General features: G+C 33.5%; 1 protein-coding gene across 1 annotated transcript in view; it reads right to left on the minus strand.

Moving 5' to 3' along the window:
* The window catches only part of LOC135210408 (WD repeat and FYVE domain-containing protein 3-like), a 202,300-nt gene that overhangs the window by 170,959 nt on the left and 18,023 nt on the right, over positions 1–13,318 (minus strand). The window contains exons 6-16 of the mRNA XM_064243311.1: positions 12,041–12,227; positions 11,284–11,450; positions 10,415–10,617; positions 9,252–9,400; positions 8,433–8,554; positions 7,320–7,484; positions 3,794–3,909; positions 2,057–2,296; positions 1,660–1,874; positions 1,332–1,467; positions 903–1,097 (exon numbers count right to left, since the gene is read on the minus strand). Coding sequence (XP_064099381.1) covers positions 903–1,097; positions 1,332–1,467; positions 1,660–1,874; positions 2,057–2,296; positions 3,794–3,909; positions 7,320–7,484; positions 8,433–8,554; positions 9,252–9,400; positions 10,415–10,617; positions 11,284–11,450; positions 12,041–12,227 — 1,895 coding nt within the window. The remainder of the gene's footprint in view (positions 1–902; positions 1,098–1,331; positions 1,468–1,659; positions 1,875–2,056; positions 2,297–3,793; positions 3,910–7,319; positions 7,485–8,432; positions 8,555–9,251; positions 9,401–10,414; positions 10,618–11,283; positions 11,451–12,040; positions 12,228–13,318) is intronic.

Below are 13,318 nucleotides of genomic sequence, written 5' to 3' on the forward strand. Positions count from 1 at the left end.
ATCAAACATTTCAACACAATTTAGATACGTATAAAACAAACTCCCCAAACCTAATTATTATATTTTTCATGATTATTTCCAAAAAATAACTAAGATTTTTCTTAAAAATGTCACGTTCATCACATCGTTTTTATTATTTCTAAGCTTCATAAAGATGTTCTGATTGCTTTAAGAAATAATTCAATCATTTGCCGACATAATAACACTAACCAGAAGCATATATCAGTTATAGTTCGGATGTATCGAATTTTACCAAAAAACTTTTCCATGCGCATGTTCTTTTTGGCCCGAGGGGAAAAGTGGTGTACCTTACACCCTTATATTTTCGGCCTATGCGCAAGAGGGTTAAAAGAACAACAACAATAAAATCAACAACAACTGTATTTGTTATTTAAAATAATTTCAATAAAAGGATGAAAAAAGCTGACCTTATGTTATTCAAAAATAGCCTGAAGCAACTGGTCAACACGGTAGAGCCAGCACACCTTGTAAGAAAAAAAAAAATCCACCAAGTGTGCCACAACAACTGGGGGAGGGCAGTCAGAATTGATTTAGAAATTTTAAAAAAGCCAAGAAGGAAAAGATTAGGTAAAGAAATAGGCACTTTCCTGACAATCCACCGAGCAACTTTAGCTGTTTCAGTATCCGTCGAGTAGGAAAGCAGAGCAGTTGCAGAAAAAAATGTTGAAGTAGCAGGATAAAGACCTTTAAAGAATTCAAGAAAATTCTGAGAAAGGGCATAATGAAGACATGAACCAGATAACAATTCAGGCAGAAAGTGCCTAGGGCAGGAAAGGATATGAGAGAACTATTTTTCTTATTTAGTGTACCTCCTTTATGAGAAAATGTGACATAAAAACATGAATGATGATAAGGCTACAGAGCATTTCATTTTTCATTACCTTTATCAGATGAGCCGTATACAACTGAAGAACACATGCCATTTGTGGATGGGATGGATGCTGTATAGATGGAAGCAAATGAAGAAGAGCTGTCACCACACCAGAATGAACAATTACTGGCTCAGTTGGTGCTGGTCCCAGATTCAAACCAGCAACTGGTCGCTTACTGCTGGGTGAAATATCAAGTACTTTGTTCTGAAAAATGAAAAAGAAGAATCAGTATCAGCACAAAAATGAAACATCTACAACTTTTTTCTTGAAAATAAAAAATTAGAATATAACAGAAATCCTTGTTATAAAATCAATGTGAACCATTAAAGAAATGTTAAAAGTGGAGAATTTTACCCAAAAAAGCTGTAAAGAGAAGTGCTTTCAGCATTCACGGATGTCACTATGTATAAAGCAGCAATATGTGTAAAAACCACTTACATCATTACAGGTCCCAATGCTTGGTGGTGTGAAACTTGGAACAGATGCCTTGTCAAAAGCATCCAGAGCCATATGATACATGAGCTGTAGAATTTGTACCACTCTCACTAAAGACACTGGGATCTCAGGTGGTGGCCTGATCAAAATACAAAAAAGAAAAAAAAATATCGAAATTATTTCTGTGAAATGACTCCCACATTCCAACAGACAAAAACATTCTAATGTTGGTAAAAACAAGTTTTCCATTTCAATTACCAAAACTCTGTTTATTACTTATAAAAGTAAAGCACGTTATTCCAACACATGAAACAGAAGAAATTGTTCTTACATGTACTCAAGAATAGGTGTAGTGAAGATCGTATGGAATGTGTTGAAATCAATCCCATCTGCGAGGGTACCGCACGCCTTTAAGGATCCATCTTCTAAATTGATCATATCAGCATGGCCAAGAGGTACAATATCTTTAGATGAGTCTTGAATGTTTGTGGCAGTCATAAAACAACCAAGGAGTCGGAGAGTATCACAGAAACTAGTGTAACAAATCTGAAAAATTGATATCCATAAAAATCTCACCAACATTCCGATTGTTCTTTCTATAATGCTGAACTAAACTTATCCCATTTTGATAGTCACTGCTTGTACAGAATGAAAAATTACTCATAATGCATATAAAGGCAAAAATATAATAGTACGTATACATAAAACCATTCATGTGTAATACTCACCTCCTGATGAAAGAATTTAGCATTGGCTGGTTCAAATCTCATGGCAGTTGTTAATGTGTGAAAGACATTTAGTAAAAGAGTCAGAATCTGACGGGAAGGAACAGTACTCCAAACTGTGGGCATCACATCTCCTAAGCTTCCTTCTAAGCTGACCAATGCACTCATGACATAGACAAAGCCTCCAACTTTGCGGAAAACTGTCCTTGTTCTATGAGACTCTTTCAGACACACCAGAAGAGACTGAAACAATAAACAATTTTCTTATATAATGACTGCCTTTTTAGAAAAGATACTACAACAATTTTTTTCTAATTCATCCTTAATAAATTATATCAGTTTACTACAAAATAAGATTAGTGTTACACACCACTGCATAACCAATAAAACCAATACTAAATGAACTGTTTATCATGTTAATCACATGCCTCCAATACAAAACCACAGGGATCATTAAGTGCCCCTGCATGATGTCTGAGGGGTCCTGTTGATGGATCCACTATGCTTAACTGAATTTCAGGCAATGATAGTCAGCTGTCAAGTTGATTATATCTTTAGCTTTTATTAATTTCAGGCAGGTTAGGGTGTGATCTTGTCTAAAGTGCTCATGTATGGCTTCCTCCTGTGGGTGGCACGTCAAGTTCAGAGATAATTAAACATCCCCTCAAAGTAAAAGTGAGGGCATACCACTTCAGGGCACTGGAATCAGCATGTGTTGTTACTCCTCCTCCTCCTCATATCCTTGGTGGGAGGAGATGGGTTGTTCTATAGTATGAGGTTAGCAGTTCTACACCAACCTCCCAATACACGTTAAGGAGAAGTCTTGAATCAGATAATGACCGAGGAAGATTTCAAGACCTTTCGAGGATACCTGAAGAATGCTCCACCCTCTATTCCACACACAAAAAGGGCTAGCAATGATACTTTTTCATTTCTCAGCCTTATCATATCATGGGTTCCCTTAGCTTTGTCAATACCATTTACAAACACTACAGAAAGCTATAACTTTGTTCCACATGGCCCTTTAACAATTTAAATCAGAACTACAGTGAATTGATGCTGTACTGAAGGAACAGCCCTGCAAACCTTGATGGTAATATGTACCAAAATTGCCACCAGGACAAGGATGCGTTAAAATAATCATTGACAAGATCAAATCACCCATGAATCCTGTCCATCAAATAAGATTAATTATTTTCAATAAAAACTGAAAAAGTGGATAATGGGTCATCTCTCAGATGGAGCTGTGATGATTTTCTAATCCTGAGTTCTGTCCACCACCCAACTGCCATCCAAACTGTTCACATATGTACTTTCTTCAAGTAACCATTTCCATATATTTTCTTACAGTACACTCCTTCGTTTCTTGCAGTAAGCAAGCATTTAAAAATGCATGAATCATTTCTTCAACATCAACCCAGCATTTAAAAATGCATGAAGCATTTCTTCAACATCAACCCATACACTTGAGATACTGAAGACATTCAGAATTCAAACTGACCAAAGGTTACTTAACAGAGAAATCACCTTGCCTGTCAATTTTACAGCATTTCGTCTATTTTCTTAGTGCTCTCATTACATCCTAAGGAGAACATCAACTATGAGCTCTACTGTGGAAAAGCTCATAGAACTGGTTTTGTTTCCATGACTCAAAAAGTAATAACATATGCAGTTTTAAAACCAACTGATAAAACTTCCAGTAGCAAAAACTTCTGATCCTTTGCATAAAAATAAAATTACCTTGAGGATATCTATTTTAAGCTGTAATTCGATTGGAGGAGCTGAGTGTAGCAAACCTAAGAGAGATCCCATGTCATCATCACTTCCACTTGCTAAAATCAGCTGCTGCATAACACCTGTTTTAAATAATAATAAAAAAAGACACTTTAGTATAATACATAATGGAAAAAAATTTGGGAAAAAATATAGTTTCTTCCCCACAGAAAACACATGACACACTGGAGCAGTACACATAAAACAAACATTTGTAGTCAAAGTGGTAAAGAAAAACAAAGGAAATGTAAAATAGTTATGAAAATCAATAATACACCATATGAATAGCGCGAACCACTCTTGAAATAGGTTACACCATGCACTGTACAAAGGTCCTGAATATCTTATTTTTAATATCTGAAATTCTCATGCAAGCAAATATAAGATTCAGGTAGAATATCAAAGACTGAAACTTAGGCACCCAACCCAGTCCATTCCATTTTAGCTAAACAGCATAACACCTATCTACTTTATGTGTGCAAATATGAAGGTTGACAAAGTCTAAGGCTTATTTATCAAACATTAACCAAAGAAATGCGTCAATATCATTTTACAACAGTACGGTGTAGCGGCTATCTTAACAAAAATGCTACTCTTCAGAATCTAATACATAATTCTACCAACGGTTTCGTAATTACTTAGTGCATGTGTCAACAAAATATATTTTCTTTCACTTTGTTATTTTGTTATAAACCATCAAAGTTACTTTTATTGTGCGACATGGCATTTTGACCGATGAATAAGTGGTGCGGTAGTAACATGGGTATCGGGTCGGTCAGTTGTCATTCATGGGTGGGGAGGGAGCTGGGTATCACTGGGCTTTGTTGGGCTCATTAGAGGAAAGCGTATTTTTACTCCTTGTTATGTCATGATGTTTTATCCTATTTTTGACAAGTAACCATAACAAATTACGTATTGTACTGTATATCGGAGAGTGTAACAAGAATGAAAATTACTTTATATTTTAAAATCCTGAGTATAGAATTTTTTTCTGTTCTCGAAAAATGAATGCTCTTTCTAGTTGCTATAGCAGCAATTACGGTTTACAAATAGTTTATTTGCTTCGTGGGTATTTTTTTTAATTTATCTAATCATACGATAATTATTATTACCATTGCTATTATTGTAAAGTATGTTAAAATATATATCATATTTAGAGACTATTCTATCTTTATTACTTACAAGTTCAAAATTCTATCTTTGTTACTTATAAGTTCAATAATAAAAATCACCTATCATATTTGAAGGAACAAAATGGGTAAATGATGCAATCTCTTAGTCTTTTGCATATAATAGGTGTAACAAATAAAATACTTTGATATTTAATTTACATAAAAAATCAATTATCGTAATTATGTAAAAATAACTTAATTCTGATTATTGAAGTGATTTATAAATAAACGTAGTAAATAATTTGAATAACTTTACATAAACTTACGACCTAGGGGTCATTTGAGATCAGTCAGAGTAAATACAAGGGGTTTTTACTTAATCTTATTCTTGCTTTTGTTTTATTTATAATACGCACTATACCAAAACCACAACCACCACCTATTGTACGAATGTGCAAAAAATATAGAAAATTCTTATCATGGAAATACGTAATTAATATAGACATTTCATATTTCATAAAAAGGCTATTCTCTCTCTCTCTCTCTCTCTCTCTCTCTCTCTCTCTCTCTCTCTCTCTCTCTCTCTCTCTCTCTCTGAATAACAAACAATACGTAAGTTGCTTTCATTGTTATCAAAATAGAGGTTTACACATACCCAATACAATATAAACAATTACTATCATGGTAACTCAAACTGATTGTTATGTTTATTACATTTTATTTCAAACAACCCCTCAAAAAAAAAAAAAAAAAAAAAAAAAAAAAAAAAAAACCAAAAAAAAAAAAAAAAAACCATTCGGGAGTGTTGCCGTAATTTGCACTAAGCAACCGCGTGCTGACGTAGGTTTTGGGAGTTGCCGCGCCTTTATTTCCCTTGGTGAGCAGGATATTATATTGTGATATTATGTATGTGTGTGTAAGTATGCTATTATATATGATTTTTTTATGGCACATGTTTCTAATATATATTAACATAAAACAAGTATTGACTGAAAAGAACAACATTTCAGTATTTTCCCTTGCGTAAAAGTTAAATTTGTTCTATGGAGAATTTCTTTATTATACGTACATAAATATATATGAGTAAAATAAAGTTCTAAACATTAAAACTTTTACTAGAGAAATATTTTTATCATGAAAAAATAATTCAAGTTAAACAATGTTATGAGGGAATTTGTGAAAAAAGATAGAAAATGGCGCTCTGAAGAGGCTTATAGCAGTTCTCCATGCAGCCGCTAAAGAGGCTTGTAGCAGTTCTCGGGTTAATGACAGAATACTGAAATATTGTCGTCCTAACCTTCCCAGAAATTAAGCAAAAATACATTCTCTCCTTGAATCACTTTTGAATACTAGTCTCAAAATCTATTGTAAATTAGGTTAAAAGTACACCCAATGACTCAACAACAAGCCATATATTTTAAGTACATACATGACTATCTAAGATTTATGTAATTTCTCAATAATCATTGCCCTAGTTAGTTGACTGTTCAAGCTTAGATGAAGCATTCATAAGCTAAATACTGTAACTTGCAAGAACAGTTGATGTCAATGATCTGATGACATTCTTTTAACAAGACTATTTCATTATTCAATAACCTATTACAAATAATATTAATTTCATACAAAGGAATATTTCTAGGTCCTGTATCACTTACAAATACTATTATCATATCTGTACATATCCTGGAATATGATTCTTTTACCATCAGGCAGTACAGCATTCTAAACAAAGAATTTATTCCTTTGTACAATAAACTGTTAGTAACTGTATATGTTATATCAAGTCCTTTCATGTGTAGAATGTGCAACACTTGCCGATTAGACAAGACTAGCATGTGATTTATGAAATCCTTTACCATGGCCTATTCTAGCCATATATCATTCTTCTACCTCATCTACAGTAGGCTCTAATTATTTGCATATGGGGAACTTTACTATATAAGAATGTCATATTAACCAAAGTGCTACAACTCCTAGCTTCAAAATATCAATGGAAAACTGTTTCTCCCTCACTTCAAAATTAAAATCAACAGTATTGAAATTATTTGGTAGCTACACATACAAAACTATCCTCACCTAACTGAACCAAATTTCAGTCAAAAGCCCCCTCTACTATTGCAACAAGAGTATGATCATTTTTTTGTCAAAACACACTCATGAGGAAAATTTTCATGTAATGAAAGCACAATCTCTTCTAAAACACTGACATGATATGCAGAACACAAATATCTCCTTTTCTCTCTCTTATTTATGCATTAATAAGCTGAGGATGCATCTATTCCTCTACTTGTGGCAGATAAATAATCCTAAGCACAAGATTCAGTTGCTTTACACAGGGTGACATAAATGGAGCCTAATGTATAATGTGTCAGTGAACTTACTTAGAGCCTGAAGTCGGCATTCAAGATGAGGCACAAGAGCTACTGCACACTTAGCTCCTCCAGACTCACGGAAGACAGCAGCATTCTGACTATTAGCAGAAAGAAGGTGCGTCAATGCTTCCATAACCAAAAAGCCTAATCGCTCCTCAAGGTTTACGTTATCACCTGGAATACATAAGAAAAAGTCATCTTTTAACAGACGTACCTGGCTGTCATTCATACACATGTATGCAGTTGCTGACAAAAGGAAATTCAGACTGAAGAAAAATGAAGAAAAATATACCATATAGCTAATCATGAAAAGAAGCCAGTTGCAGTCATTAGTAAAATCAGAAAACATGAGTAGTACTGTATTATCTACTGGATGCCATCATTTTGGAAATAGAATGACTCAATTCAAGTGCAATATACAGCATAAACACCCCTACATGCTTATCATTAATCTCTCAGTGGCAAGAATTTATCAAGGCCCTATGCATCACCTGTGGTGTCAAAGGAATTGAGTGACCAATTGATCCTACTTATTAATGGGCTACCTGACCGCAAATGGCATACTCAAGTTTTTTTTATTGAATTTTGGTTTACGATATTTATTTATGCATCACATTTGGGTTATACTTATTTTTAGGCATATCTTTCCAATCAACTTTTGAATATAATTCTGCATATTTTTAATCCATCATTTTGAACAACAAGATCGTTGTCATATTGTGACATGACTAAGCTCAGTGAAGACTAACATTGCAAGTGACCATCCCATAAAAATAAAAATCACTTAAAAGCAATATGTAAGTCCCTAGAGCCCATAACAATATACATGGTAAAATATATGAAGTAATATAATGTATAAAATACTGTATTTTTCTATTGGTTCAAGCATTCCTACGCATGGCAGAGCTGGTTCATGGCAGTTTACACAAACTCTTGTTGACGTAGGTATTATCCAGTTTCTCATTTGTTTGAATATTTTACTTTAATTATTTGTCTCCTTTGCTACGAAAAGGCTCTTACCTTTAATACTAGTGGCTGGTATTACTGAGCATACCTGGTTAAAACAGCTAAACATGCACTCTGCTACAAAAAAACTTAAATCTTTTGAAACAAATGACTCACTTTTAATTCCTGAGTCTTGATCTTTCTTTGACTTGATTAGCTCATGATATCTGGAGAGACAAGTAACAAATACTTCTAACATTCCAACTTCACGGTAGACATCTTTGAAAATGACATTATGCCTGAAAAAATACAAAATAACATATATATAATTTGGTTATTAAAATAAATGTACATGTACAGATGCTACCTAACAGAGATTTTAACTGGTTTTGGATCTTGATACACTCCAGTAACTGGCAACTCCAGAAACTGCTCGGATTTGTCTCTACATTAGTGTCTATTAAAACTGTCAATGAAAATTCTTTTATTGCTGCAGATTTTATTTTGCACTACAGTACTGAAACAATTTGAATCTCATAATGTTTTGCTCATGATCATGAAGATCAGAATGATATGTATGTAATTATTTCGAGTTTTTAGTCTCTATTTTTTGTCCTTTCAACAATTCTTCCAAGTTTTGTTTCAGGGGTCAAATATTTTATCATTATAACACAAAGAACTACAGCATATTTCTCATTCCACCATACACAGACAAGAAAAGTTTCCATGTAAAACATTTCACAAAACATTATGAAGACTTTCTTATTCCATTTTTGAGCTCATCTATATAAAGAATGTTTGCCATGTTCATTTATATAATTATAATAGTCTGATTACCCCACTCAATCTACTCTGACATAGAAACAAATGAAATCAATTATGAAGGCCATAATCATCAAATATACTTAATTCACACAAAGATAAACTTTAGTGTCAACAGAAACTTACAACAAAAGTTAGAGTTTCGAATTGGAATAAAATATTTTTTTTACTTACTTGAGGATTGTAAGTAATGTGTTTATACAGATGATGGAGCATGATAATGAGTGCTGAGCCTTTAGCAGGATGGAAAGTGAAATGAGTTCCTTGCAAGGAACAAAGTTGAGCTGGAAAACCACGAATTCAAGTAACTGGAAATACTTCTCCTGCAAAAAAAAAAATTGTCATCAGCACATATGTATGTCTATGGATTTTACCTCATTTGGTTCATGTACATATTGTCTTTACACATTTAAATTACAAAAGACAAGTGAGAGTTTAGTCAGAGCAACAAGTATTATAATAACTAAATGGAAGAATTTCTCAAAGGGATAAAGGAAAAACTATTATGTTTCTAATTTTAAAATCTATATTACAGTAATCAACACCACAAACTAAAAGAATGTTCTCAAATTTCATTTGCAAAAATTGTATTACAATTGGATTATTAAATGAGTAACAGTGGCATTACTCTTTCATCAATTCACCCTAAACAGTTTTGTAAAAAATAATTTCTTTTTCCTACTGAGAGTTGGTAAAGGACAAAAATTTTAAAAAATGGGAGTTAAAATGATTATTCTTGACAAAGGGATCATGTGCAAATGGATAAAGAGTTTCAAGATGCTCAGCAATTCAATAAAAAGAAAAATGCTATAAAAAGGAATTCAAAGATGGGAAGAAGCCAAACACTGAATTTTCCTTTTTTCTTTATTAAACTTCGATTCTAAATCTGTAAAAATAAATAAAATGAGGTGTTTATAATAGTATTATCCATGTTTCAACAGACAAAATGTTGAAGCCTTTTCACAAGCCCATGCAAATAGTACTGTGCAACATTACCCAGCACACAAAGGAAAGCATCCTGAAACCCTTATCCATAAGTTTGAGGTACTGTATGTGGATTCAATTTTCCACTGGTTACTGTGGACAGAACAACAACATAAGTGTCAAAGTCCAGGAGTAGACTGAAAACTTTATAAATGTCCACCTGCCCATCAAGGAAGTACATGCTGTGACATGATGAAAACTGTTGGATCACACTGTGCCTGTACCATCCAGCATATGGCTCATCTTCCTTATCTTGTGTATAAAAAGATAGTTTTCTGTGTGTATTTTCTAGGAACCACACATAGTCAATAGCTAAAAGCAATAACACATTACTAAATGGATCTTATAGTTACCTGTATTTCCTTTGGTTTAGTATGTATTTTTTCTGCAAATGTAGACAATGTGTGCTGAGGTTCAAGGATGAAATAGTTTGCTGAGTCAGAATGATAAACAGCCGAGATAGCATCCAAAATAACTGAACACAGGTTAGCAGTAGTACCACGTAGAAAAACTGACTGGAGAACATTAAATGCTTGTACATTTCTTACACTTGCACCTGTAAAAAATAAGCATGTTAAGGCTAAAATGATATATAAAGCATCCAAAAGAGATGACAAAAGAAAACTGACTACAGCAGTAAATGACAAGATTTGCTCAACAGTAAATACAAATTCCAACCATACTTTCATTGCAATGTATTATCTTGCATCATCTTATGTAAAATCTCAAAGAGCTTATTCATAAGTTGTTCTTCAAACAAGGCGATTCCTCACATATTACTACAAAATTACAAGAGAAAGTTAGAATACATGAAATAAAAACAAGCATAAAAGAAAACTTACTGATCTAATTTTCTGTACAAGTAAATAATTAAGTCAGGATATATGGATGGCAACTCAATCTGCACAAAAACTAGCCTTTCTTAGGTAGCTACAAACAAGTCCTCAATTTAATATAAATTGGGACTTTTTTCACCTTGAAAGTACTTAAAGCTGCTATCTCTCATAACTTATTTACTGAAAAGGTTTCCTTCTGCAAGATACACTCATCAGAGTGAGCAGGCTTCCTTAGCAAGATACGTACATACATTCATCTGAGAAGGAGACTCAAGACTTTCAATTACTGATATTTCTACTTTCATCTAATCCCACATCATTCCGACCAGTAAAGTATGAGCGATACAAAAGTTTTATGCTAATATGATAAACATAAACATCCTTACCTCTGCCTGAGGGAACAGGTAAAGTGAATCCTGGCATATGAAAAAGTGACCCAATGGAGGCAGATGAAGGCTTCAATTCAACATAGCCACAATATGAAAGGGATGATACAAGTAGAACCAGGTTCCTTAAGGCCTCTCGACTTTCATCGGTAGTATTTCCCTCCAACCTACACAAAATCAAGTAAAATAAAATACACTAAAATTTTGAAAACTTAGTAAATTACACAATTCAGAAATGTCTGCCTCATTTAGAACAAATTATGCTGATGAAAACTACAGCTCATCATTGTTCTGCTGCTCATCATTGTTCTATTTTAATTAATTTATTTGTTTTCTCATTTACTCATTATATCTTCCCATTCACAACCCTACCAACTGGCCACCCAGGATGTCCTATAAAAATTAAAACAAAATGGCAAATATAACATAGTACAATCATCACAAGGAATACAGTAAATAACTACTGTTCAATAGTTTTGAAATGAATATTAATATAATAGTACACAGTATTCTGCAATTTCAAATCACCCAGGATTGTATCCATAAATGTTTTTAACTTAAAAAATAAGCAAACATGATTGACTTGAATGGTAAAAGCTGTTGCAACTGGGATCTCTTTGCACAAATGTAAGGCAACATATGATTAGTTGGGTAGTAGTGAATACATCATCAATACAGTATCTACAATATTTGTCATAACCCAATGATGCCAAACTTATCAAACAGCAAAGGCCGAAATAAAAGAGAAGGTTCATACCTTAGTAAAAATTCAGCCAAAAAGGCATAGCCTTGTGAAGATCTAAAATCATCGAGTAATGTTTGAGAGACATCTGAAGAATCCTTGAGAAAGCAGAAGACAGTAACAAACATCTCCACGATTTCTAAAGGAGACAGATCTTGGCCTCGTTCCATGTTGTCAACACAAAGAGCTACACAACCTTTATCTACAAAAAAGGTAGAAAAAACTTAATTAAGACTATAAAATAACAAAATATGTTATATGTCATGGCTAATGTTAAGCATCAAATGGTTCTATTACCCACAAACTCCATCATAAAGAAAATGTACTAGGTAAATAAATGTTATGTAAAATTATTCTGCTCTCATGGACATTTAGTACCAATGTGAATTTTAGTCCATTATCACACATAAAATTACAATTGCTAAAATACAAATATGTGATTTTTAAACAAAATTAATTTCAACATACAAACATATTATGTACTGATTAGACCACATTCATGGTCTTCACGAATCCTAGACACTTTGTTTCCAGTTCAAAAGATAATCACCTAATGGCCAGCAGTATTGCACTTGAGCCCCATCTACCTTAAGGAAACTACTGACTGCTACTACTACTACTCTTTTCATTTAGTCTGGGAAATTAGCTCTGAGAAAAACAGCAACAGCAGTGTTGGGAAGTGGAGACTCATAACATGGCAGGTTTCTATGGCAATTTTAGTCCTTTAAAAATTAAATTTGTTTCACACTTAACAATTATCCCAAACTGCATGGCAGGTGGGGAGGATCAAACAGCTTATATGAACCCCAGAGAAAAACTGATAACATATTAGAACAGAGAAGCTGAAAGACTGATAAAATTTTTTTTGAGGATAAGAAAAGATGCTTAGGAAAAAATAAAAGGCTGATACTAAAGGAAAGAAGGAAATGAGTTACGTTCTAGAAAAAGATCACAAAAACCAAAAACGATAACACCATAAAGCATAAAGAATGAGTCAGAAAACAGAATCAAATCATGGAAGGCAAGCAATTGGCAGTAGGAGTGTGAGATGTGACACATGATGGAAGGGATAAGAAAAGACATGTTGGTTAAATAAGCATGTACAAAGAAGTATGTACAGAATACAGAGGAAGCTACAAATGAGTGTAGAAAAGTATGTCTCAGGGAGCAGCTTCATGCAAGATTAACTGGTACTAACAGCAAAATTAAAGAAAGAAGTACGAGATATATTTCAAATGGGAGCAGGGATGGTGTTGACAGGACTGAAAATAAGTGCAACAGAAACCATTGGGA

The sequence above is a fragment of the Macrobrachium nipponense genome, chromosome 39, assembly GCF_015104395.2.
Source record: "Macrobrachium nipponense isolate FS-2020 chromosome 39, ASM1510439v2, whole genome shotgun sequence".
NCBI classification, from domain to species: Eukaryota; Metazoa; Arthropoda; class Malacostraca; order Decapoda; family Palaemonidae; genus Macrobrachium; species Macrobrachium nipponense.